The following is a 25643-nucleotide window of genomic DNA, read 5'->3' on the forward strand; positions in this document are numbered from 1 at the left end:
GCTTGGTGACCTCTTCTGGATCTTCACTCCTATTCGGAAAGTTGGTCTCTCTGAGAACCTCCTCAGGCGCTACTTTGAACCTTATAGATTGTAAGACAGTTGCCTGATGTTACTTATCAAGTTGAAGATTTCGACCCCGACACAAGATGACGAGATATAGTCCATGTCCTTCGAATGAAGCCCTATAAGGATCCTGCAACTCGGTAAATTTGAAGCTCCAGCGACAGGCAACAAGCGGAAAGGTAATGAAGAACGTAGTGGCAAGGGAAGTACTAAGATGATCACCGCCAGGGCGAACATCAGTCATTGGAAGTTGGAGTATGCAGGACCGATGACTCGTTCTTGGACTAGGAGGATGTAACACCGAGACGCTGTTCTCTTAAGGAGGGAGCAGTGTCACAGAAGAAGCAGAGTAGCGCAATCGCCGTAGTGTAGTGGTTATGATTCTAGATTGTTGCATGTAGGGTCGTGAGTTCAAAACTCACCTGAACTGAGACATTTTAATTTCTGTCTTCAGTTTGAGTACATTCGAGAAGTATCCACAAATGGCAAGAATCATTGTACTGGAATGTTCTGTAGCTGTATATGTACTGTATATGTTCTGGGCAGAAGCAGTTCGCTCCACTCTCTTGTATGTGCAAGTGCTGAATCAACATTTAAGTGAAGTTAATGTTAGTCATTCATCTGCTTACACCTTCCTCTATGTGACAATATAGTGTTAATTTGCAGTAGTCCTAACCATTGGCATGCTTCTCTGTACGCCTGGCTTAGCTAACCATCAACAGTCTTGAGATATGTGAAACTTGTTGGTCCCTGTATTTTGTGTAGCAACATCCGGAGATAGAAACATTTAGCATTGTTCGGATGTACCAAATCTGACATGCTCATCCTGAACTGACCATTGAATTGGATGATGATGTCTTCAATGAAACATTCATTCGCCTAGAAGATAAATGTTTAGCAATAAACAAACAGCTCTTAGTACAACTTGGGATGCAAGCACCCGAAAAGATGCTATCAGTGGGGTAAACTTTGAAATAACAAAGGAAAAACCCAAATCATCAACAAACTACTTCAGTACATTGCTCACAACAAACCATTCCTCAGTGACAATACAAAGGATATTTGCAACGTTATCAGGGAGCGGATCGACAACAGCACTGGCGGAATTATTTACTTGTACACACCAGACGGCACCAGGAAAATGTTTCTAATAAATCTATTGCTGGCAGGTATATGAGCCAAACAACACATCACTCTAGCACCGGCATCATCCGACATTGCAGCCACACTTATGGAAGAACGATGAACTGCCCATTCCGCCCTGCAACTACCGTTGAATATAGCCGAATAACAATTCCCAGTATGTAAAATCTCAAGAGCACCTGGATTGGGGTGAACTTCTAAAGTGAGCTGAAATTATTGTCTGGGATGAAAGCATAATGGCACATAAAAAATCACTCGAAGCCATAGACAGAACATTAAGACTTGTGGGGAAACAATGAAGTGATGGGAGGAGCTCTACTCATACTCTCAGGAGATTTTAGACACACACTTCCAGTTATCCCAAAGTCAACACTAGCATATGGGACCAAAGCTTGCTTAAAAAAATCACATCTCTGGCGACACATTCAAATACTTTGACTAACAGAAATTATGAAAGTTCTAACTGTCAAAAGATGAAACAACAGCACATTTTGCTCAACAATTTTAACAAACAGGTGAAGGCACATATCCTGTGGACAAGACAACTGTAAATACTTGACAGTTATTTCTGCAACATAGCCACTGCTGAAAATGAACTCGTCTACCAAATTTATCCGAACATTGTTAACAACTATGCCAATCAAGACTGGCTATTTGAAAGGGCAATTTTGGCAACTAAAAATAATATTGGCGACTATATCAACTTTAATATTCAAAAGAAAATTACCAGTGAAGAGAGAATGTACAAAAAGATTGACACAGTGGTAAACATTGAAGAAAGTGTGAACTTACCTACTACAGAATTTCTAATCTCTTTGCGAATACCAGGAATGCCATCACACTGCCTTCGACTTATATCTCCAGTAATGATACTTGGAAGTTTCAACTTATCAAAACTGTGTAATGGAACAAGGATGATTGTCAAACAGCTATCAAATAACATCATCGAAGCTGAACTTGCGACTGGAAATTACAAAGGACACATAATATTTATTCCCAGAATACCACTGATGTCTACTAAACTGCCATTCCAATTTAAAAGACTGCAATTTCCAGTCACATTAGCCTACAGTTTTACAACTGACAAAAGCACAAGGACAAACTTTGAAATGTTGTGGCATCAACCTCAAAGACTCCTGCTTCTCTCATGGTCGTGTCTTGCTCTTGAGTAAGAAATTCGAAAAATTTGTACATATATACTCCTGAAAACAAAATGAAAAATGTTGTTTGTAAACAAATATTGTAAATAATTACAATATGTTTTGGGTAAAAATTTCTCTCTTAAGCTTTTTAAGTGTATCCTCTTACTCCTACTACCACACAATCTTTTATCAACTCCCTGAGTGAAGCCAAGTACCCTAGCTACTTCATAAAAAGAAGGGGTGTGAAATTTTTGGTAAAGGCACTGGCGATCTTCAGCCCAACATGAAGTGCATTTCTTCATGTAACACGGTTCTTGGGCTACTTACATGGAGTTCTTATTTTTGTCTCATTATGTTGGTGCAGGTCACAGTCTAACTTGGTTGCATTGTTTTTGCAAGGAACATTACTTTAAAATATATACCCTTGGGTTGGTGAGCACACCTGATTTTGGAAAAAGGTTAAGTGTACACCTCCTATTTCTATGGCACGGGTGAAATTCCCCCCTGCGGGTCCGGGGATTAGAATAGGCCCGAGGTATTCCTGCCTGTCGTAAGAGGCGACTAAAAGGAGTCCATCCCCCTCACGGGGGTAGTTAGCGCCTGCGTCCGGAGACGGACGGTTCCTCGACCTATTATTGTGGTCTTTTTGGTTTTTCACTTCTCGTTTCTTCCTTCCTTTTGTTGGTTCCTTTCTTTGCTCTTCTCCACCTCACTGTCTTCCTTACTCTTTCCCTTGACTTCTCCTTGCCTTCTCATTGCCTTTTTCTCCTTGCCTTCTCATTGCCTTCTTCTCCTTGCCTTCTCATTGCCTTCTTCTTCTTGCCTTCTCTGGTCTCCGCCTCGGCGTTTGAGACAGTCTGTCCTCTTTCTCCCTCTCTCTTCTTTTTCCTCTTCTTCCTTCCTCCCTGTGCGTGCCTGAAGGCCGACCCACGCATTCGTACGCGTAGCCGGTGACGGGGTAACGCGTAAGTCCCCGCCCTGGGTAGACATGTAAGGCACGCGCGTACCCCCTGGAAAAGGCCAGGCCCGGGGAGGGGTGATTGCCTGAGCTGATACCTTCTGACCATGCCGATTGGTCCCTCCGTCTGTTTCTCGGGAGGTGTGACCTGAGGTGTAAACATTCACCTAAGGCGGGAGTGCCCTCTGAGAGGGTCCCCACAAGGAAGGAGCGCGCCATCGGAGACGCTGGCAATCATGGGGGATTCCTCCGCAATGGATTCTACTCCATCTCTCTCGACTTCGACCCAAAAACGGAAACGGGACCAGCCAACAGTGACAAAAGTACTACCGCCTGCCCCACAGTTCCTCGTAGTTTCTCGATCTGAGGACGGAAAGGATTTTTCCTCTGTCAACCCTTTCGTTATTCAGAAGGGCGTAGATGCCATAGCCGGATCTGTCAAATCTTGTACCAGGTTGCGTAACGGTACCTTATTACTAGAAACTGAGAGCGCCTTTCAGGCACAAAAACTGCTTCGGGCCACACTCCTGTACACGTTCCCTGTCCGGGTGGAGGCCCACCGAACTTTGAATTCGTCTCGTGGTGTAGTCTATACTAGCTCCCTCGACGGATTGACTGACGAGGAGCTTCAATCTTTCCTCGCTGAGCAGGGCGTGACGGCTGTCCATCGGGTCATGAAAAAGGTCAACAATGACCTTGTACCGACCCGGACACTTTTCTTGACCTTCGATAGTGTTAAGCTGCCATCGCGCATCAAGGCGGGCTACGAGGTTATTTCTGTTCGCCCCTATGTCCCGACACCTACGCGCTGCTACCAGTGTCAGCGTTTCAATCACACTCGACAGTCTTGTTCCAATGCGGCTAAATGTGTCACTTGTGGCAGGGATGCCCATGAGGGTGACTGTCCACCTCCGTCTCCTCGTTGTGTGAACTGTCAGGGTGACCATGCCGCATCCTCCCGCGATTGTCCTGTCTATAAGGAAGAAAGCTGTATCCAAGAAATTCGGGTCAAAGAGAAAGTGTCCACCTCGGCTGCTCGCAAGCTATTGGCTAGTAGGAAGCCCACGCTGCTCCCAGCGGGGAAATACAGTACTGTCCTCGCCTCTCCTCGGACTACCCGGGAGGTAGCAACCCAGACATGCGATCTGACCTTCAGCACCACGGTCGTCCGTTCGGCCAGTGCTAAGATCGCGCGGTCGACGTCTCCTCTTCCTCCCATCACCCCACAGACACCAGCCCCTTCCTCAGCTTCTGCTAAGACGAAGACCCCGAAGTCAGATGCACGGGCCTTCAAGAAGGAACCATCCCGTGCAGACTTCCTACGTACCTCGACCTCCCAGCCTTCGACCTGTACTTCCACCAAACGTCCTTCCAAAAAGGCGCATAGGAAGCACAGTTCTCCTTCTCCGCCACGGCGCATTTCTTCTCCTGCGCCACCCAGCAGTTGCCGCCCCAGACCGTCATCCGTTTCGCCTGGCAGCACCGCTGGTAGCCGTACATCTGGCCGTTCACCGGCGGAGGAAGCTCCCCCTCCCGGCCATCCTCCCGAGATGGCCGATGACCCTATAGACCCAATGGACGATGACTGTCCGCCTCCTGATAGCGGCGGCAGTGCTCGCTCGAAGCCAGGCCCTAAGCGGCCTTCGAGGTGACCCCTTCTATCATCTTCCTTTTCTTACGTTGGCACTTATTCACTGGAATATTCGCAGCATTCGCTCCAACCGAGAGGACTTGAAGTTGCTGCTCCGCTTGCACCGTCCGCTCGTCGTAGCCCTCCAGGAAACGAAGCTACGCCCATGCGATCAAATTGCCTTGGCACACTACACCTCTGTGCGTTTTGACCTACCCCCTGTGGTAGGTATCCCAGCTCATGGAGGGGTTATGTTGCTGGTCCGGGATGATATTTACTACGATCCCATCACGTTGCACACCGGCCTGCAGGCAGTTGCCATCCGCATTACTCTCCCCACTTTTACGTTTTCCTTTTGTACCGTTAACACTCCATCGTCATCTGCCGTTACCAGGGCAGACGTGATGCAACTTATTGCTCAGCTAGCTGCACCATTTTTGTTAACTGGAGACTTCAATGCCCACCATCCCCTTTGGGGCTCTCCAGCAACCTGCCCGAGGGGCTCCTTGTTAGCAGACCTTTTCAACCAGCTCGATCTTGTCTGCCTCAATACTGGCGCCCCTACTTTTCTTTCGGACACATCTCACACCTATTCCCATTTAGACCTCTCTATATGTACTCCCCAACGCCGGTTTGAGTGGTATGCACTTTCTGATACATATTCGAGCGACCACTTCCCGTGTGTTATCCATCTCCTGCAGCATACCCCCTCTCCGTGCTTCTCTAATTGGACCATCTCCAAGGCAGACTGGGGGCTCTTCTCTTCCAGGGCGACCTTTCAGGATCAAACCTTCACAAGCTGCGATCGTCAGGTCGCACACCTCACGGAAGTCATTCTCGCTGCTGCTGAATATTCCATCCCTCACCCTCCTTCTTCTCCACGTCGCGTACCGGTCCCCTGGTGGACCGCAGCATGTAGAGACGCTTTACGTGCTCGTCGATGTGCTTTACGCACATTTAAACGCCACCCTACAGTGGCGAATTGTATCAATTATAAACGATTACGTGCTCAGCGTCGTCGTATTATCAAAGAAAGCGAGAAAGCCAGCTGGGCTGCTTTCACAAGCACCTTCAACAGTTTTACTCCTCCTTCTGTTGTCTGGGGTAGCCTGCGCCGGCTATCTGGCACTAAGCTCCACTCACCAGTTTCTGGCTTGAAGGTCGCGAATGACGTCCTTGTGGCCCCTGAGGCTGTCTCCAATGCCTTCGGCCGCTTTTTCGCAGAGGTTTCGAGCTCCGCTCATTACCACCCTGCCTTCCTCCCCCGCAAACAGGCAGAGGAGGCTAGGCCACCTGACTTCCGCTCCTCAAATTGTGAAAGTTATAATGCCCCATTCACCATGCGGGAACTCGAAAACGCACTTGGCCGATCACGGTCCTCCGCTCCAGGGCCTGATTCCATTCACATTCAGATGCTGAAGAACCTTTCTCCTGCGGGTAAAGGTTTTCTTCTTCGTACATACAATCGCATCTGGATTGAGGGACATGTTCCTGCATGCTGGCGCGAGTCTATTGTTGTCCCGATTCCTAAGCCGGGGAAGGACAAGCACTTGCCTTCCAGTTATCGACCTATCTCGCTTACCAGCTGTGTCTGTGAAGTGATGGAGCGAATGGTTAACTCTCGATCGGTTTGGCTGCTCGAGTCTCGACGCCTACTTACCAATGTACAATGTGGATTTCGTAGGCGCCGCTCTGCTGTTGACCATCTGGTTACCTTGTCGACCTTCATTATGAATAACTTCTTGCGGAAGCGCCCGACCGCGGCTGTGTTCTTTGATTTGGAGAAGGCTTACGACACCTATTGGAGGGCGGGCATTCTCCGCACCATACATACATGGGGCCTTCGCGGTCGCCTCCCTCTTTTTATTCGTTCCTTTTTAATGGATCGACAGTTCAGGGTACGTGTGGGTTCTGTCCTGTCCGACACCTTTCGCCAGGAGAATGGGGTGCACAGGGCTCAGTTTTGAGCGTTGCTCTCTTCGCCATCGCGATCAATCCAATAATGGATTGCCTCCCAGCTGATGTATCAGGCTCCCTTTTTGTGGACGATTTTACCATCTATTGCAGCGCGCAGTGTACACGTGTCCTGGAGTGCTGTCTTCAGCGTTCTCTTGACCGTCTTTACTCCTGGAGTGTCGCCAATGGCTTCCGTTTTTCTGCCGAGAAGACGGTCTGTATTAACTTCTGGCGCTACAAAGAGTTTCTCCCACCGTCCTTACGACTCGGTCCCGTTGCTCTCCCAATCGTGGAGACAACCAAATTTTTAGGCCTTACCTTTGACAGGAAACTTAGCTGGTCTCCACATGTGTCATATTTGGCCGCCCGTTGTACCCGTTCTTTAAATGTCCTCCGTGTTCTCAGTGGTATGTCGTGGGGAGCGGATCGAACCGTCCTACTTCGTCTATATCGGTCGATCGTCCGCTCCAAGCTGGATTATGGGAGCTTCGTATACTCTGCACGGCCATCCATCTTACGCCGCCTCAACTCCATACAACATCGGGGTTTACGACTTGCGATCGGAGCATTTTATACCAGTCCCGTAGAGAGTCTTCATGCTGACGCTGGCGAATTGCCACTCACCTACCGGCGCGATATACTGCTTTGTCGGTATGCCTGTCGGCTACTGTCAATGCCCGACCATCCGTCTTATCGTTCCTTTTTTGACGACTCTCTTGACCGTCAATACGGGTTGTATGTCTCTGCCCTGCTACCCCCTGGAGTTCGCTTTCGTCGCCTCCTTCAACACCTTAATTTTTCACTCCCTGCAACCTTTAGAGTGGGCGAGAGCCACACGCCACCTTGGCTCCAGGCTCAGGTCCGCGTTCACCTTGACCTCAGCTCGCTCCCAAAAGAGGTAACCCCCGGTTCGGTCTACCACTCCCGTTTTTTGGAACTTCATTCGAAGTTCATCAACATGACTTTCATTTATACAGATGGCTCTAAGACCAATGACGGGGTCGGGTGTTCCTTTATTGTCGGGGCACAAAGTTTCAAAGACCGGCTCCATGGCCATTGTTCGGTCTTCACAGCTGAGCTCTTTGCCCTCTACCAGGCTGTTCTTTACATCTGCCGCCACCGACATTCTGCTTATGTCATCTGCTCAGATTCCCTGAGCGCCATCCAGAGCCTCAGTGATCCGTACCCGGTTCACCCTTTCATACACCGGATCCAACGCTCTCTTCAGCAGCTGGTGGACGTCGGTTCTCCGGTTAGCTTTATGTGGGTTCCTGGCCATGTCGGTATCCCTGGGAACGAAGCTGCAGATGCCGCGGCCAAGGCTGTGGTCCTCCAGCCTCGGACAGCTTCTTGTTGTGTCCCTTCGTCCGATTTTAGCAGGGTCATTTGCCGGCGAATTGTATCGCTGTGGCATGCCGATTGGGCTGCACTTACCGACAACAAGCTTCGGGCCTTAAAACCTCTTCCCGTGGCTTGGACGTCCTCCTCCCGCCCTTCTCGGTGGGAGGAGGTCGTTTTAGCCCGGTTAAGAATTGGACACTGCCGGTTCAGCCATCGCCATCTGCTGACGGCTGCGCCGGCGCCGTTCTGCCCATGTGGGCACTTGCTGACGGTTAGACACATTTTAATGTCCTGTCCAGATCTTAACACACTGCGCCTCGATCTTAACCCGCCAAATACTTTCGATGCCATTTTAGCGGATGACCCACGAGCAGCTGCTCGTGTTCTTCGTTTTATCAATTTGACAAACCTCGCTAAGGACATTTGATGATGCTGTTTTTTAATCCTATGCCTGTCAGTCTGTCTTTTATCGTGTTTTCCCTTTTAGTTGTTGTTGTCCACTTGTGCCTCGCGGTGCATTCTTAGAGTAGTCAGGGCGCTAATGACCATTGAAGTTGTGCGCCCTAAAACCACAAAAAAAAAAAGGGTGAAATTGGATGACAGCAGTTTTTAACGCATACATATCTTTGCAATGTTTGTTGATCACATTTTTGGCAATTTGTTTTTAGGTTTTTTACAGGTAAATGAGTCTGTGTTGCTATTTCCCAGTTCAGATTATCTTTGATTGTGGTTCCCAGTAATTTTGTTCAGTTCTTTTTTGCAGTATCATTTCCTATGGATAAAAATATATATTGAACTCCATTATTGCAGTCTTTGTAGTACAAATTTAGATATCATTTATTAAAATCTGCAGCATTCCATTGGTAATACATCAAAGTACCTCAAGACTGCCTTAGATTTTTTGTCATAATAAATGTATTATTTGCATACAGTATTTTTAAGAGTTTGGAGAACAGTGTATTACATTATAAAGAAATAAACAAGGGGAAGTGTCCCAACATAGAACCTTAGGGTATTCCATATTTGGAATGGCCCACTGTTAGTTTTAAGCAATACAAATTTGTCCCTTGTTTGCATAACATTTTGTGAATTGTAATCTGTTCCTCTAACAACCTGGTTCCATAGCTTGTGAAGCAATTTGGTAATGTTAACACTAAAGCTTCATGATCTGGACCTAGGCCCAAGACCCTATCCTTGTTCCTTCAGACTTGGCATGTTTTGACATGAATTTTCTCGTGTTGAGGAATAGAAGGAATGATCTGTTTTACTCGGTAGCACACTTAACAGTAACAAGAACACACAAATTTGTCTTTATTTCGGTTTCAACTTGTATAACTTCCATCTTCTGGTCTTCAGAAAATGTTTATTACTAAATGTGTTCATTGCGACTTAAAACCTCATGTGATGTCATTATGGTGGGAAAAATATAGTGCTTTATACAAAGGTTTGTCAAAAATAAAACATTTACTGTTAGGAAGCACTTTGTGCCCATGGCCATGTCTGTGTAAGTAGTGCTCATAGATGATTGTTATTTCTAAAAGAACCACATAGTTGCATCATATACCTCATCGAAGGTGGATCCTCAGTGAGTGGAACAAGTCAAACAAATCTAAACAGAAGGGCAAATATGCATCTTTCTGTATATTGTGATTATTGAGAATTAACAATTGTCTGCAAGTGCTAAGTATAAGAACATGGCCATGCACACAAGGAGTCTTTTAATTGCAAATGTTTTATTCCTGACAAGCCTATGTATGAAGTGCTGTATTTTAACTGCCGTAATGAGAGCATGGCATGAGGCTCTATCTTGCAATGAATACTTTTAGTAACAAACAATTTTTGAAGGCCAGAAGCTGACAGTGATATCCATTGAAATTGTCAAAAATAAAAGATGAATTTGTGCTACCTTGGCTACTGAAAGTTTATCAATACCTTTTCTCTCGTTTGCTTCACCTGTGCTGCCTCTGCCAAATGTGCAACAGTCCTAGATATTGACTCTATTGACTCCCTCTCTGATGGACACATCCATACCTCTGTCCATATCAAACTCACTCAACCAACAGTACCTACATTTTTATAGCTGCCATCACTTACACCAAAAATTCACTCCCTTACAATCTGACCACCTGTAGACACCACATCTGCATTGGCAAAAATTCCCTTGCCCAACAAACTGAAAATATTGCTGAGGCCTTCACAGACAGGTACTATACTCCAAAATTAGTCTGCAGATAAATTTCCTGCAATGTATCTTCACACCCCTTTAATTGTCTGCGTACCGCCAAGGATCAGTTGCAAAGGAGCTCCCCATCATCACTCTGTTTCATTCCAGACTAGAACAAATGGACCATATTGTTTAACTATTTACCATTTGCTTAAAGATAGGAATGTCCTACCTACAACCCTTCCCACTCCTTCCAAAGTGGTGTGGCATTGCCCTCCCAACGTGTGCAGTATCCTAGTCCATATGCCACACTCACTCCCAGCCCCATGCTACATGGGTGATACAGTTCAATATTCCTGTGGAAGACCCATGTGAAAGATGTCCAGTTCACCAAATGAGCACATTCTGCTCCAGTCCTGTCAAAGGTTTATCTTATCCCATCAAGGGCCTGGCCATATATGAAAGCAGTGTTGTCACATACCAACTCTGGTGCAGTTTCTGTCCATCAGAATAAATTGCTTCTGTCAAATGTGACCAAGATAATAGTTGACCACAGGCTGCTGAGCACAACATGCTAGGTTTCAGTTGCAGCATCACAACCTGTGCCATCTATGTCCTTTGCCCTAATGCCAGCTTCTCTGAACTATGAGTAGGTACATGTCCTTCCAGAATATTCTGTCATGAATAATCCTCCTGCCCTGAATCTGTTAGCCTCCTGCCCCAGGACTCTCCCCCCCTCTCCCCCCCCCCAAATTGGTGTGTGTGTGTGTGTGTGTGTGTGTGTGTGTGTGTGTGTGTGTGTGTGTGGGGAGGGGGCACTCACATTAAACATATTCCCTTTAGCGGAGATATTTAATTTTCTTTATTCACTTGAGGATTGGTTTCAGGCTGGGATCCATTTTCAAATCATTGCAAGATAGTCAAAAATGGTACTTCCGAATATGCAGAAACATGTCAAAAAAAAAAAAAGTTACCATTCATTTGCACATTTGTAACATGTTTTTGCGTTTTCAGAAATACCATTTTTAACTATGTTACAATGATATGAAAATGGGTCCCAGCCCAGAAATACACAGAGTGAACTCTGTGATAAACCTTTTGCATTTTCTTTATGTTTTCGTCTTCCTTAAAGGCAAAGAGACAAGATGAAGCGGTAGCCCATCATAGAGCCTATGCCTACCGTCATGTATTTTTTGACTTTCAGTTGTTATTAAACAGAGGATTTTTTCTGGTACCGGTAGGAGCAAGGAGGGATTCGCGCTCGGCTAGTGAAAGAGTGAGAAGCACGTCAATATTTTAGCGAGTAATTGTAGACCGCCATTTTGGGGTCGCTATGAATAAGTGAGGAGTGTGGATTTTATATGTGCACCGTTCAGAAAAATACAGTATTGTTTTATTAACAGAAAGGTCGTGTGAGTTGTTATTTCAAATAGTGCAATAATTACAACCACTGAAGCCCACCTGTGTACTTTGGAAAATTACGAAGATCCGATAAGCTTAATAGGAACACGGTCAAGACTTCAAAGGTGAACGCGGCGACCAAACATAGTATTATAAAGAATGGTAAGCACAAATCTACAGCGGAGAAAGAAACTACTCCGCCCTGCAAAATAATATGAACTAATACGGACTTATTTCCAGGCACATTTGTGGACTACACATCTGTTGTGGTCACAGTGCAGTTTCTTGATAGAGCTAAAATTTTGCTGAGATCTTTTTTGATTGGAAAAATATAAGGGTGTGAAAGGTAAACAATTAGAAAGTTGAAAAATGAAGTCCACCCTAGTGGACATACAGTAGCACGAGACTGGAATATTTATAAGAAGAGATATGACACTAATAGTAATGGGATGATATCAAATCAGATAGCTCTCATTTAATTGTTGCTACAGTTCATGCAAACACTCAAAATTTCTTAACTGGTGTTGCTTCCCTTGGTTATTCTGTAGACTGAAACAGCCAATTTTCCACATTATGGTGATAAAATATTTCAAGCAGTCATTAGTAAACCCAAATGACATTTGTCTGTAACATCTGTGCTGGATTGGTTGGTGATGCTCATAGAAATCATCCCATCACATTAAACCATTCTGTGGTTATCTTTATGCACAGCATTCAGAGGGTATACCAAATGTTTTGTTGGAAAACTTGGATTTATAAATATATTGAAGTATTTGGACGAACACAATAGAGCCCTCCGTCATTTATGGTGGCAGCTTGTAAGCATGTAACTGCCACATTGGGTGAGTGTTTAATAGGAGAGACACAGTGAATGTATGGGCATGACATTCCAGAGATATGGCACTACCTGTAATTGGTTTCTGTCTAATCATCTCAAACCTCAGTTGGCACAGGTGCTGAATTTTACATCTGGATTACTGCTGGCACCTGCTATTCTTTGCAACATTCCATACATCTTCAGCTGCATCTTTTAATTGATGGTACATCTCTGTCAAGTGTATATACGCTAGTGGTTGTTTTTGTTGATGGAAGCTCTGGAACACACCATGGCCATTCTTACTTGTATATGTGTGCGCATGTGTGCACACAAACATGTTAGGTAACCAAGTGCATCCTTACTATGCTTTGCTGATTCTCACTGTTTGCGTGGGTGTCACATGATTTTGTAGTGCGTGTATTAATGCATTAGTTGTCTTCAAATACAACAAAATGCTAGAGAAACATTATTTATAGTGTGGCTCTCGCACCTCATGCGGACTGTCAGTAAACGCAATTTTGTGTGTAGATTGGCATTTGTATCTTTAGATCAGCACCACCCAGTAGTGTGAACATTGGAGACTGAGTTCTTACAACGCTAATAAACAGACACTTTTACCCTCCTGAAATAGTCATTCCTTGGATAGAGTCTTTGTATAACTGAATACTAGAAGAAGAATTTTTATGTTACGCTAAATCCAGAGCCCACCATACTGTGTCATGTATTTAACATCGTAAGAAAACATTTGTAACTCTATAGTATTCTGAAATTGGCTGTGAGAAACAAATACTGAATTGTGGAAATAAAAAAACATTAATTTATTTTTTAGATATTTCAGAGGTTTGATTTCTGCAGTCAAACTTGAACGGTACTTACCTGTCAAAATGGAAACAGAGGAGCATATAATTTGTCTATGATGTAGGTTTTAGTTCCTCAGCAAAATATGAATTGAGATGTGTGTTGTATCTGTGGTCTGAACAGTGAAAATCTTTAGAAATTAGTAAAGATAAATCAAAGTGGATCGCTTAGAGCTACAGTTAACATTTAAGGCTTTTCAGATTGAAAGAGAATTTTCTGAAAACTTGAAACATTGTCACCATTCAACTTTTATCAATATTTACATATAAATAAATTTGATGTTACTCTACCATCTGCCATAATCCATATTTGTTTTATGTTTTACAGAAATGGTATTCTGATATACTGGACCTTTTGAGGGACATTGTGGACTTCTCAATGTTCTTGGAACTGCATTTCCTATTTACATCACTTTCAACTATCCTGCTTTTTACATGGTTTATCGTCCCATACTTCTATTTGGCTGATTACATGATGCTCTATGGATACACTGAAAATGAAGCATCACTTCTGCTCAGTATTATTGGCCTCACTAACTGCATTGGAATGGTACGTCACTTGAAAGTGAAATAAATGTGTTTGTGGTAAGAAAAGTTGTATCAACATGTAAATAATTTAGGAGTTAAGGAGGCAACTCAACTCATTGAACAATAGAAGTGTGGAAACATCGACAGCCACATAAAAAGAATAAATTGGCTACCCTTTAGATAAACCCTTTGAACTCTAGGTGCCATTAAAAGGAAAACCGCCTGTTCAGCTCCTGTCGGCAACTCGGTGCTTCTACCATAGGATATGTTGTCTCTTTTACACCTAAATTATTTAAATATATTTGTAAATTTCATAGAGCTTTAGAGTTGACTGAGAGTTTTGGGCTGTGAATGGACAGGTCATTGTAGCTCAAAGAGTGGAATGTCCAGTTGTCTGTCTGCCTCCTCCCCATCTCTCTCCTCCCTGTCTCCCTCCTGCCCCTTCACTCCCATCTCCCCTTCCCCTATGAATATCCACTTTGAATTAAAATATGATAATGGCTAAATAATGTGGTTCTGAAGTAGCTAGAGCAAGTTTGTTGATTTCCAGAATTGATTATTGTTTTGTGGAAGTAATTTATTGAAATGGGTCGAAAGCATTTTGAATGGAAATTACCTACTAGAAGTGCTGTCTGTTAAAACTTTTAAAATTAGGAGTAGAAGTTTTGTTAGTGTTAATGTGGCCTTCTGTGCATCAATTTCTCTGATGCTTACCTTTTTTCAGATTGCTCTTGGATGGGCTGGTGACAAACCCTGGGTGAATGTAACCAAGTCATATGCTTTATGCTTAGTGATGTGTGGTGTGGCAACTGGATTAATGCCACTAGTCATTACTTCATACTGGATGTTGGCATTACTTTCAGCTCTATTTGGTTTATTTTTTGCATCTTCATTTTCATTTACTCCAGCCATTTTAGTGCAGCTAATACCTCTTGACCGTTTCACAACAGCGTATGGACTGATGCTGCTTTGTGAAGGAATTGGAAATCTTCTTGGCCCACCATTAGGAGGTAAGTGTAAAAATACAGTCTGTAGGGTTGCTGCAGTCATTTGACAGTGTCCATAAAGTTCTGTGATTTACACTAAACTTAATTATGTAATAAGTTTACTTAAAGTATACTTAGTCAGTCACTTCACAATTTTTAGCAACAAATTTGCTTTGTGGTTTAAAGTGAAGCTCACTTTTGTACCATTTCAATTTTTGGTCACATTTATTTAGCCTACTTTGTTCAATATTAATTTTATATGAATGTGAATTCTTTTCCAGTATTTCATATTTTGCTTACCTATCTGCCCACTGTAATAAAAAGGAAAGACTATCACATTTTTGTGCAGAAAGAAAGAAAAATCACAATTAAAGTTACATATTAAGGAGGCTGATGCACAGAAAAATTTGACACCTTTCTAAAGTTAATGATTTTTTTTCCCTAGGAACTCTTAGATTGTTCAGAAGTTCTAACACAAATCAGTTCACTTTATTGCTACTTTACAGTGATTGGAGAGCTGCTGTCAATGGACAAAACATTTATGTTAATACATACTTATCATAATGGCAGTCAAATTAAGAAACTTCTCAGTAGAAGTGAAGAGTGAAATGGTGTAATAAATGATCTAGATGAAGTGAATACCAGAATGAATTAGGGGGTAGTGATTTTCTCCAAAAATGTTGACTTGCGTAGTGAATGCAGTGAAGTGCTGCCACACTGGTGAAAGTTGCATGAAATAGTGATAATATTGACATACTAAACAAATTTCCATGTTTTGCATGTGGTTCTTAGTTGCAAAAAATTGGACAACATGCTGACCATTGTGTGTGGAATGATTGAAGAAATGAATGTAAAGGCATTGCTAACAGTTTTGCAGTTGACTGTGAATGTGATTGTCACTTCAAAACTTATTCATATTCACACAGATATGTTACATAGAAGTATTGTTTTGGCAAATGAACTGCAGAAGAAACACTGACTTGATAGAACCTGTGCAAAGCAATTTGTCTGTTGCACTTTGGTAGTTAAGGAAATAATAAGAAAATAAAAGGAAAGTTAAGTATGTACTTATCACTAAGACAAATCGGTAATGTTATCTGGGTGCCAGGTAGAGACGTTTGTAGTGTTGAGTATACATTATGATGCTGATGGCAGGCAACACACACCACAGTGTCTGTAATGACTCATAGACAGAGTAGCTGCAGCATACATGAGAAGAATGGATATTCTTAACAAGAGCTGATCATTTAGTCAGTCATATCACTGAAATAGTGGAGTTTTTTTGTTGCGTGCTATGCAAAGAGTACCAAAAGACAATGAAGTTAATACCCACACCTCCAATACAGAAAGAGAAAAAAAAATTTAGAACCTTGTTTCTCAGATTTAAAGCTACACACTGAAAAGAACTGATGTGTACAATGTACAGATACTAAAGCAAGACTGTGAACCAGCAAGCAGCACTTCATTACTGCTTTTGACAACAAGATCAAACATTGTATGGGATGCTGTGATGCGAAGATTAGAGGAACATTCAGACATTTTCTGAAAGATACACTCATGAAATAGAGGATTTTGTATTTTTGAATGTTTTAAAATGTTGTACATGCAATAAAACAATGGAAAACCCAGACTGGAATATCAACAATATTATGAAAAGGGTAGAATGCTACTCACTGTAAAGATAACACTTCTGAGTTGCAGACAGGCAAAATAGAAAGATGGTTACATACAAGTTTTCAGCCTAATCCTTCTTCAGAAATGAGGAAACACACACACACACACACACACACACACACACACACACACACACACACACTGACACAAGCAAGCCTACCTCACACACACATAGTGCTACTCCCTGCCAGATTGCAACAGAAATGCATTGAACGGCAGCAACAATCCAGAGAAGGGTTGTTCAGGGAAAGGAGAACAGCAGATTGAGGAACAAGAATCAGTGCTGCCTGGTGAAGCATGTGGGGATTAAGGGTGACAGGATAGTGCTGACAAGCACAGTGCCAGGAGGCTGTGGGTAATGGAGAGGAAGTGGAAGAATGAGGAGCAGAAAGGAGACGAGCAGAATAGAAAAAGACACAGGTGGATGTACTGGCAGAGAGCAGCGGACAACGAGGGTGATGGGAGGTGAATGGTAAGAAGGTGACAGCACAAAGGGAGGCAAGAATGGTCGGATGCAGGATGTGAGGAAGTAGGTTATCATTGAGGCCAGGTGGATTTTGCGAGTGGAGAATGTATTGCAACAGTAACTCCTATCTGTGCAGAAAAGCTGCTGGTGGAGAGGAGGATCCAGATGACTCAGATTGTGAAGTAGCCATTGCAAAAATGTATGAGCAGCTGCATGATGTGCCAAAGGGTGGTGCACATTGCTCTTGGCGACTGTTTGATGGTGGGCATTCAGTCTTGTGTGCAGCTGGTTGGGAGTCATACCAACATAAAAAGGCTGCTTTCACAGGTGGCCCAACCTCTGATGATATTGGATAACCTTGTGACAGGACTAGAGTAGAAAGTGTTGGATGGAGGGATTGGGCAGGTCTTACTGCTGGGTCTTTGATGGGAAGATGATCCCTGTGAGAAGGGGTTGGGATATGGAGTGGTATGGGGATAGACTAGGACTTTGTGGAGATTGGGTGGGCAATGGATCACCACTTTAGGAGGGGTGGGAAGAATCCTGTATAGGATGTTTCTAATTTCAGCTGTTGAAATGCAAATACTGTTGGTGGTTGTTGGGTTAAATGTTGAGACAGGTGTGGATGGCGCCATTGGAGAGGTGGCGATAAATGTCTAGGAAGATGGCACATTGGGTTGAGAAGGCCCAAGTTGAAGAGGTTGGAAACAAAGTGCTAAGGTTGTGAAAGAATGAGGACAGGGTGTCCTGGCCATGGGTCCAGATCCTGAAGATATTGTCAATGAACCCAAACCAGACCAGGGTTTTGGGTTTTGGGAGGCTAGCGAGGTTTCCTCTCCGGTTGGCATACGAGGGCGGCATGTTTGTGCCCATGGGCGTGCCACAGATTTGTTTGTGTGCGTTTCCTACAAAGGAATAGTTGGGGTGTATCAGGGTATATTTAATGTGTGTCAGGAATGAAGGTAGTGGGTTTGGAGTCCGAAGGACATTGGGAGAAGTAGTGTTCCATGGTGCAAGACCATGAGCATGAGGGATGTTGGTGTAAGATGGTGTAAGGGGAAGTAGCGTCAACAGTAATGAGCAGGGATATAGGAGGTAAAAGTTGTTGAGTTGGAGGAGCCAGTGGTGGAAATGGTTGGTATCATTGATGTGGGAGGCTAGGTTTTTTTCAACAGTAGGTTGGAGATGGTGTTCAATTAGGACTGTAATTATTTCAGTGTTAGAACAAAAATCAGCGGCAATGGGATGCCCAGTGTAGTTAGTTTGTGGATTTTGGGAGCATGTAGAAGGTGGGTGTGCAGAGTGTCATAGGAGTGATGAGGGAAATATATTCAGGGAGGGGGTTCTTTGAAGTACTTAAGGCTTTTAAGCAGGGATTGGAGGTTAAGTTTGACTTATGGTAAGGGGTCACTCTGGCAGAGTTTTTAGGTCGAGGTGTCAGACAATTGGTGGAGGCCTTCCACCAATTAGTCACTGCAGTTCATAATGACAGTTGTGGAACCTTTGTATGCAGCTAGGATAAGGTCGGGATCTGTTTTGAGGTTGTGTATGATTGTCTTTTCTTCTGCTGGGTAGTTGATGTACTAAGGAATGGACATAGAGAATGATCATGAGGCCAAGTTGGAGTTAAGAAATTCCTGGGAAGTTACCAGGGGGTGGGGGGTGGTTGGGGGAGAAGAGAGAGGGGGGTGGGGAGGGACGATAATAGCTGGATGGTGGTGTGAAGTGGGAGAGGCAGGATTCAATGTTGGACTTAAGTTGTCTTTGGTTGGAAGGATTGATGGCAAATAAGTTTAGTTTGGAGGAGTCAGGAGAAGGAGAGTAGGTCTTTTAAGTCCAATATTGTTGAATTTGGGTTAAGGGGTGAAGGTGAGGCCTTTGGACACAACTGAAACTTCTCTGAGACTGTGGATTTTGGTAGAAAGGTTAACAACAGTGTTTAGGCTCTGGATTTATTGGCGCGTTGGAAGGAAATTTAGGGGGATGTGGCAAGGCGACGTCATCTAGGCATCTCCTCCACCTCCACCCCTCCCATCTGACCACCATCTGGTTACCTTCCAGTAATTCATTAATTACAATTTGGCCTCATCATCCTTCCCCAGGTCTCTTTCTAAGAACACTAACCTTTCAACAGACACAAGGACAACTGTACACAACCTCAAAACAGATCCTGACCTTATCATCCTAGCTGCAGATAAAGGTTCCACCACTGTCGTTACGAATCGTACTGACCAACTGATGGAAGACCTGTGCTAATTGTCTGACAGCTCCACCTATTAACACTACCCGCTTCCCAGAATCTCTTTCCTGAATTCATTTCCCTCCTCAGTCCTCTGACACATCAGATACCCACCTTATACATGCTCCCCAAAATCCACAAACAGACTGCCCTGGATGCCCCATTGTAGCTGGATGTAGTGCTATCACTGAAAGAATTTTGGTCCTCATTGATCAATACTGCCAACCTATTGCCCAAAACAGAATCTCCCACATCAGAGATACCAACTAACTCCCCACTATCCCCACCTCTTTACTTCCTGGATACATACTCGTCACTGTTGATGCCACTTTCCGATACACCAACATTGCACTTGTCCATGGTCTTGATGCTATTCAACACCACTTCTCCCAATGTCCTTCAGACTCCAAACACACTACCTGATTCCTCATACGTCATACTATTTCCTAACACTCTACTACTTCTTTATGAAAAGAAGGTATACAAAGAAATTAGCAGCACAGCCATGGGCACCCGCATTACACCCTCCTGTGCCTACCTGCTTGTGGGCTATTTAGAGGAAGATCCTGGTGCAGGACCTGCCGAATCCACACACATAGTGCTTCGTGTGGGCCACCTATGAAAGCAGCTGTGGTATACACCAGCTCTGCTGCAATCATTGTTCAGCTTTTTATACTGGTATGACTACAAAATAACAGTCCAGGCAAAGTCAGGACATGCGGGGACCAAGCAGAAGTCGTTATTGTAATTGTAAACTGTCAAAGCTGCATTGGTAAAGTATCGGAACTTCAAGCGCTGATAGAAAGCACTGAAGCTGAAATCATTATAGGTACGGAAAGCTGACTGAAGCCAGAGATAAATTCTGCCGAAATTTTTACAAAGGCACAGACGCTATTTAGAAAGGATAGATTGCATGCAACCGGTGGTGGAGTGTTCGTCGCTGTTAGTAGTAGTTTATCCTGTAGTGAAGTAGAAGTGGATAGTTCCTGTGAATTATTATTTGTGGAGGTTACACTCAACAACCGAGCTAGGTAAATAATTGGCACCTTTTACTGACCTCCCGACTCAGCAACATTAGTGGCAGAACAACTGAGACAAAATCTGGAGTACATTTCACATAAATTTCCTCAGCATGTTATAGTCTTTGGTGGAGATTTCAGTTTACTAGATATAGACTGGGACACTCGGATGTTTAGGACAGGGGGTAGGGACAGAGCATAAAGTGACATTATACTGAGTGCCATATCCGAAAATTACCTCGAGCAATTAAACAGAGAACCGACTTCTGGAGATAACATCTTGGACTTGTGGATAACAAACAGACCCGAACTTTTCGACTCTGTAAGCGCAGAACAGGGAATCAGTGATCATAAGGCTGTTGCAGCAGCCCTGAATATGGAATTAAATAGGAATATAAAAAAAGGGAGGGAGGTTTATCTGCTTAGCAAGAGCAGTAGAAGGCAGATTTCAGACTGCCTAACAGATCAAAACGAAAATTTCTCTTCCGACACTGACAATGTTGAGTGTTTATGGAAAAAGTTCAAGGCAATCGTAAAATCCGATTTTGACAGCTATGTGCCAAGTAAAACTGTGAGGGACGGGAAAAACCCACTGTGGTTCAACAACAAAGTTAGGAAACAACTGTGAAAGCAAAGAGAGCTTCACTGCAAGTTTAAATACAGCCAAAATCCCTTAGACAAACAGAAAATAAACAATGTCAAAGTTAGTGTAAGTAGGGCTATGCATGAAGAATCAGTGAATTCAAAAGTAAAATTCTATGTACCAACTTGACAGAAAATCCTAGGAAGTTCTGGTCTTATGTTAAATCAGTAAGTGGATCGAAACAGCATATCCAGATACTCTAAGATGATGATGGCATTGAAACAGAGGATGACGCACATAAATCTGAAATACTGAACACCTTTTTCCAAAGCTGTGTCACAGGGGAAGACTGCATAACAGTTCCTTCTCTAAATCACTGGACAAACGAAAAAGTGGCCGACATCGAAATAAGTGTCCAAGGAATAGAAAAGCAACTGAAATCACTCAACAGAGGAAAGTCCACTGGACCTGACGGGATACCAATTTGATTTTACACAGAGTACGCCAAAGAACTTGCCCCCCTTCTACCTCAAGTCTCTAGAGGAACTGAAGGTTCCAAATGATTGGAAAAGAGCACAGGTAGTCCCAGTTTTCAAGAAGGGTCATCGAGCAGATGCGCAAAACTATAGGCCTATATCTCTGACATCAATCTGTTGTAGACTTTTAGAACATGTTTTTTGGTCGCGCATCATGTCATTTCTGGAAACCCAGAATCTACTCTGTAGGAATTAACATGGATTCCGGAAACAGTGATCGTGTGAGACCCAACTCACGTTATTTGTTCATGAGACCCAGAAAATATTAGATACAGGCTCTCAGGTGGATGCCATTTTCCTAGACTTCTGGAAGGCGTTTGATACAGTTCCGCACTGTCGCCTGATAAACAAAGTAAGAGCCTATGGAATATCAGACCAGCTGTGTGGCTGGATTGAAGAGTTTTTAGCAAACAGAACACAGCATGTTTTTCTCAATGGAGAGATATCTAGAGACATTAAAGTAACCTCTGGCTTACCACAGGGGAGTGTTGTGGGACCATTGCTTTTCACTATATATATAAAAATGAACTAGTTAATAGTGTTGGAAGTTCCATGCAGCTTTTCGTGGATGATGCTGTAGTATACAGAGAAGTTGCAGCATTAGAAAATTGCAGCGAAATGCAGGAAGATCTGCAGCGGATAGGCACTTGGTGCAGGGAGTGGCAACTGACCCTTAAGATAGACAAATGTAATGTATTGCGAATACATAGAAAAAAGGATCCTTTATTGTATGATTACATGATAGCGAAACAAACACTGGTAGCAGTTACTTCTGTAAAATATTTGGAAGTATGCGTACAGAATGATTTGAAGTGGGATGATCATATAAAATTGGTTGTTGGTAAGGTGGGTGCCAGGTTGAGATTCATTGGGAGAGTCCTTAGAAAATGTAGTCTATCAACAAAGGAGGTGGCTTACAAAACACTTGTTCGACCTATACTTGAGTATTGCTCATCAGTGTGGGATCTGTACCAGGTCGGGTTGACAGAGGAGATAGAGAATATCCAAAGAAGAGCGGCGTGTTTCGTCACAGGGTTGTTTGGTAAGCGTGATAGCGTTACGGAGATGTTTAGCAAACTGAAGTGGCAGACTCTGCAAGAGAGACGCTCTGCATCACGGTGTAGCTTGCTGTCCAGGTTTCGAGATGGTGCGTTTCTGGATGAGGTATCGAATATATTGCTTCCCCCTACTTATACTTCCCGAGGAGATCACGAATGTAAAATTAGAGAGATTTGAGCGTGCACGGAGGCTTTCAGACAGTCGTTCTTCCCGCGAACCATACGCGGCTGGAACAGGAAAGGGAGGTAATGACAGTGGCATGTAAAGTGTCCTCCGCCACACACAGTTGGATGGCTTGCGGAGTATAAATGTAGATGTAGATGTCATCATAGTGACTACGGTTATGAAAGTTAATAAATCTGCCAAGAGGGCTAGGAGAGTGTTTCTAGTAGAAAGAGCAGAGAAGCAGTTGTTAGCATCTCACTTAGACAGTGAACTTCAGTTATTCAGTTCCAGAATGATGGCCATTGAGGAATTATGGATTAAGTTTCAACAGATTGTAAATTGTGCTCTGGACAAGTATATGCCTAGTAAGTGGATAAAGGATGGAAAGGACCCACCATGGTTTAATAACGAAATTCGAAAAATGGTGAGGAAGCGAAGGCTGCCACACTCTCTGTTCAGAAGAGAATGAGCAAATAACGACAGACAAAGATTAGCAGATATTCATGTGTCTGTGAAAATATCTATGCACAAAGCATACAACAGCTGCCAGTGTCATACGTTGGCTAAAGATCTGGCAGATAACCTAAACAATTCTTATCCTATGTAAAGTCAGTAAATGGATGTAAGGCTTCCATCCAGTCACTCGTTGCCCAGTCAGGTTTAGCAATAAAAGATAGTGAAAGGAAGGCTGAAGTTTTAAATTCCACATTTAAGAAATCATTCGTGCAAGAGAATTGTTCAAACATAGTCATTTACAATCACACAGAGTCCCTTATGAATGACATAGTAATAAGTAGAGACTGGATTATGTGCATCATGAAAAAACAAACATGAGACATACTTCTTCAGCAAGGTGATGTAATCCATGAGCAAAGCACATCACATGAATCAAATTGGGATAAAATGCTCAGAGGGTTTTTCCTGCTTTGGTCATATAGGGAGCATCATCTGAAATAAACACAAACACCCTTTCATCTGCAGAAGATTCTGGAAATATTTTCTAATACCCTCATTCACAAATCTGGCAATCGTAGAATGATTCACTTCAAGTTCTTTGCAGGCTGCTAAATAGGAAGAAGGCGGCTTTTCTTTTAAAGCACCAACAATTGAATTTGCAATGTAACAGCCACATGTTTGTAGTTTCGTCAACTGAAATCCAGATAATGCTGTCCTTGAGTTCATTGCATATTTCTTCCACAGCATTTGCGTAAATTGTCAGTATGTAATTTTTATGCAATGTCGATTCATCTGGTACATTTTGATTTAAGCAATATTTGCGCAGGAAGCCTTTGAGGATAGGGTTTGTAAGTTTGTGAAGAAGAATGTTGCTTGCAATGAATACTTCACATAGATCCATGTTAAACTTGTGTATTTGGATACTTTAGGACAGATCCCTGCTACTGCAACTTGCTGTTGTCAGAAGTTGTTGTTGTGGTCCTTTCTTCTGCATTCCTGCGATATGAAGACTTGTCTTGACATGCTGGTTTATTTGAAACTTTATTGCATGAATCGTTTTTCTCGGAAACTCGACAGTATAAAACAATTAAGTCATATGTAAATGTTCCAAGATGGTCAGCTATCCATGAAATGACATTTCTTTTTTTGGATGGCATGGCACACGACACATTACGCACTACATGTCGTAAACATGTTTAACTGTGTACAAGCTAAATTTAAGCAATGGACGTGCGACTAATAGCTTGTGTAATTTAATTGTTACCGATGTATATGGCGTGACAGCGGAGGGGATTAACTGGGGATACAGGTGCAAGAGCATTGACTGACTGCCTGTTCGTGTTCCTCTCCTGTAATGATTTCGCTAGGGGGTCTGGTCGGAGTGGGTGGCATCAGGGTGGATGACACACGATGAAGTGTAGTCTATCATCTCTTGCTGGTGGTGTAACACCAGCAGTCTCTTAAGTGTTCTCGAGCTCAATTCAATGCTCAGAAGTACGACCCCAAATTGTTCCCTCCCTGGCCGCACCTTGGGAGGAACGTCAGGCTAAGGATGGCAGCGGATCTTATTCGCCCTGGCACCTTGTATGTTACAGAGCTGATGGGAAATCTTTCATGATGATGAAGCCTCACTTTTTTGTTTAGCATGTAGAGGACAAATTCGGGGAGGTGGAGGGCTTGTCCAAAATGAGATCTGGGTCACTCTTGATCAAAACAGCATCCTCTGTCCAGTCACGGGAGTTACTCACTTGTGACAAGCTGGGGGATGTTTCTGTAACCATCACACCCCATAAGAGCTTAAGTATGGTCCAGGGTGTCATATTTCACAGAGACCTCCTTTTGCAGTCGAACGATGGTCTCGTGCCAATTTAGAGCAGCAAGGTGTACATTTCGTCTGGCATGTCCACCAGGGTCCGAAGGATAATCTGGTTGCCACCAGTGCCTTCATCTTGGCCTTTGAGGGTGATACATTGCACGAGAAGGTCAAGGTGATGGTCTACTGGTGCGATGTAAAGCCCTATATCCCTCCCCCGATGCGGTGCTTTAGGTGCCGGAAGTTCGGCCATATGTCTTCCCGCTGTATTTCCAGCATCACTTGCCGAGATTGTGGATGCCCATAACATCCCAATACTCCATGTGCCACGCCTCCCATCTGTGTCAACTGCAGAGAGCACCATTTGCCTTGCTTACCTGACTGCAGGATTCTCCAGAAAGAAAGGAAAATCATGGAGGACAAGACCCTGGACAGACTGACCTACACTGAGGCTAAGAGAAAATTTTAACACCAGCATCCTGTGTGTATCACATCGTCTTATGCCGCGCGACAGCAGTTCTTGCACCATCAGCTCCGCCAACCCAGCTCGCCTCTCAGAGCCAGAAGACTACACCTGCCACCTTGATGGTGGGGGGCATTTCCCTCCCTGTTGCTCCTGCACCACCTGCTTTGGGAGCAACACTCCC

The 25643-nt window shown here is 43.7% G+C and overlaps 1 protein-coding gene across 3 annotated transcripts in view; it reads left to right on the top strand.

Annotated features, from left to right (window-relative positions):
- LOC126161319 (uncharacterized) overlaps window positions 1–25643 on the top strand; it is a 295371-nt gene that overhangs the window by 234212 nt on the left and 35516 nt on the right. For all 3 annotated transcript variants that reach the window (XM_049917069.1, XM_049917070.1, XM_049917071.1), the window contains exons 6-7: window positions 13801–14022; window positions 14725–15010. In XM_049917069.1, the coding sequence (XP_049773026.1) occupies window positions 13801–14022; window positions 14725–15010 (508 nt within the window). The remainder of the gene's footprint in view (window positions 1–13800; window positions 14023–14724; window positions 15011–25643) is intronic.

The sequence above is a fragment of the Schistocerca cancellata genome, chromosome 2, assembly GCF_023864275.1.
Source record: "Schistocerca cancellata isolate TAMUIC-IGC-003103 chromosome 2, iqSchCanc2.1, whole genome shotgun sequence".
NCBI classification, from domain to species: Eukaryota; Metazoa; Arthropoda; class Insecta; order Orthoptera; family Acrididae; genus Schistocerca; species Schistocerca cancellata.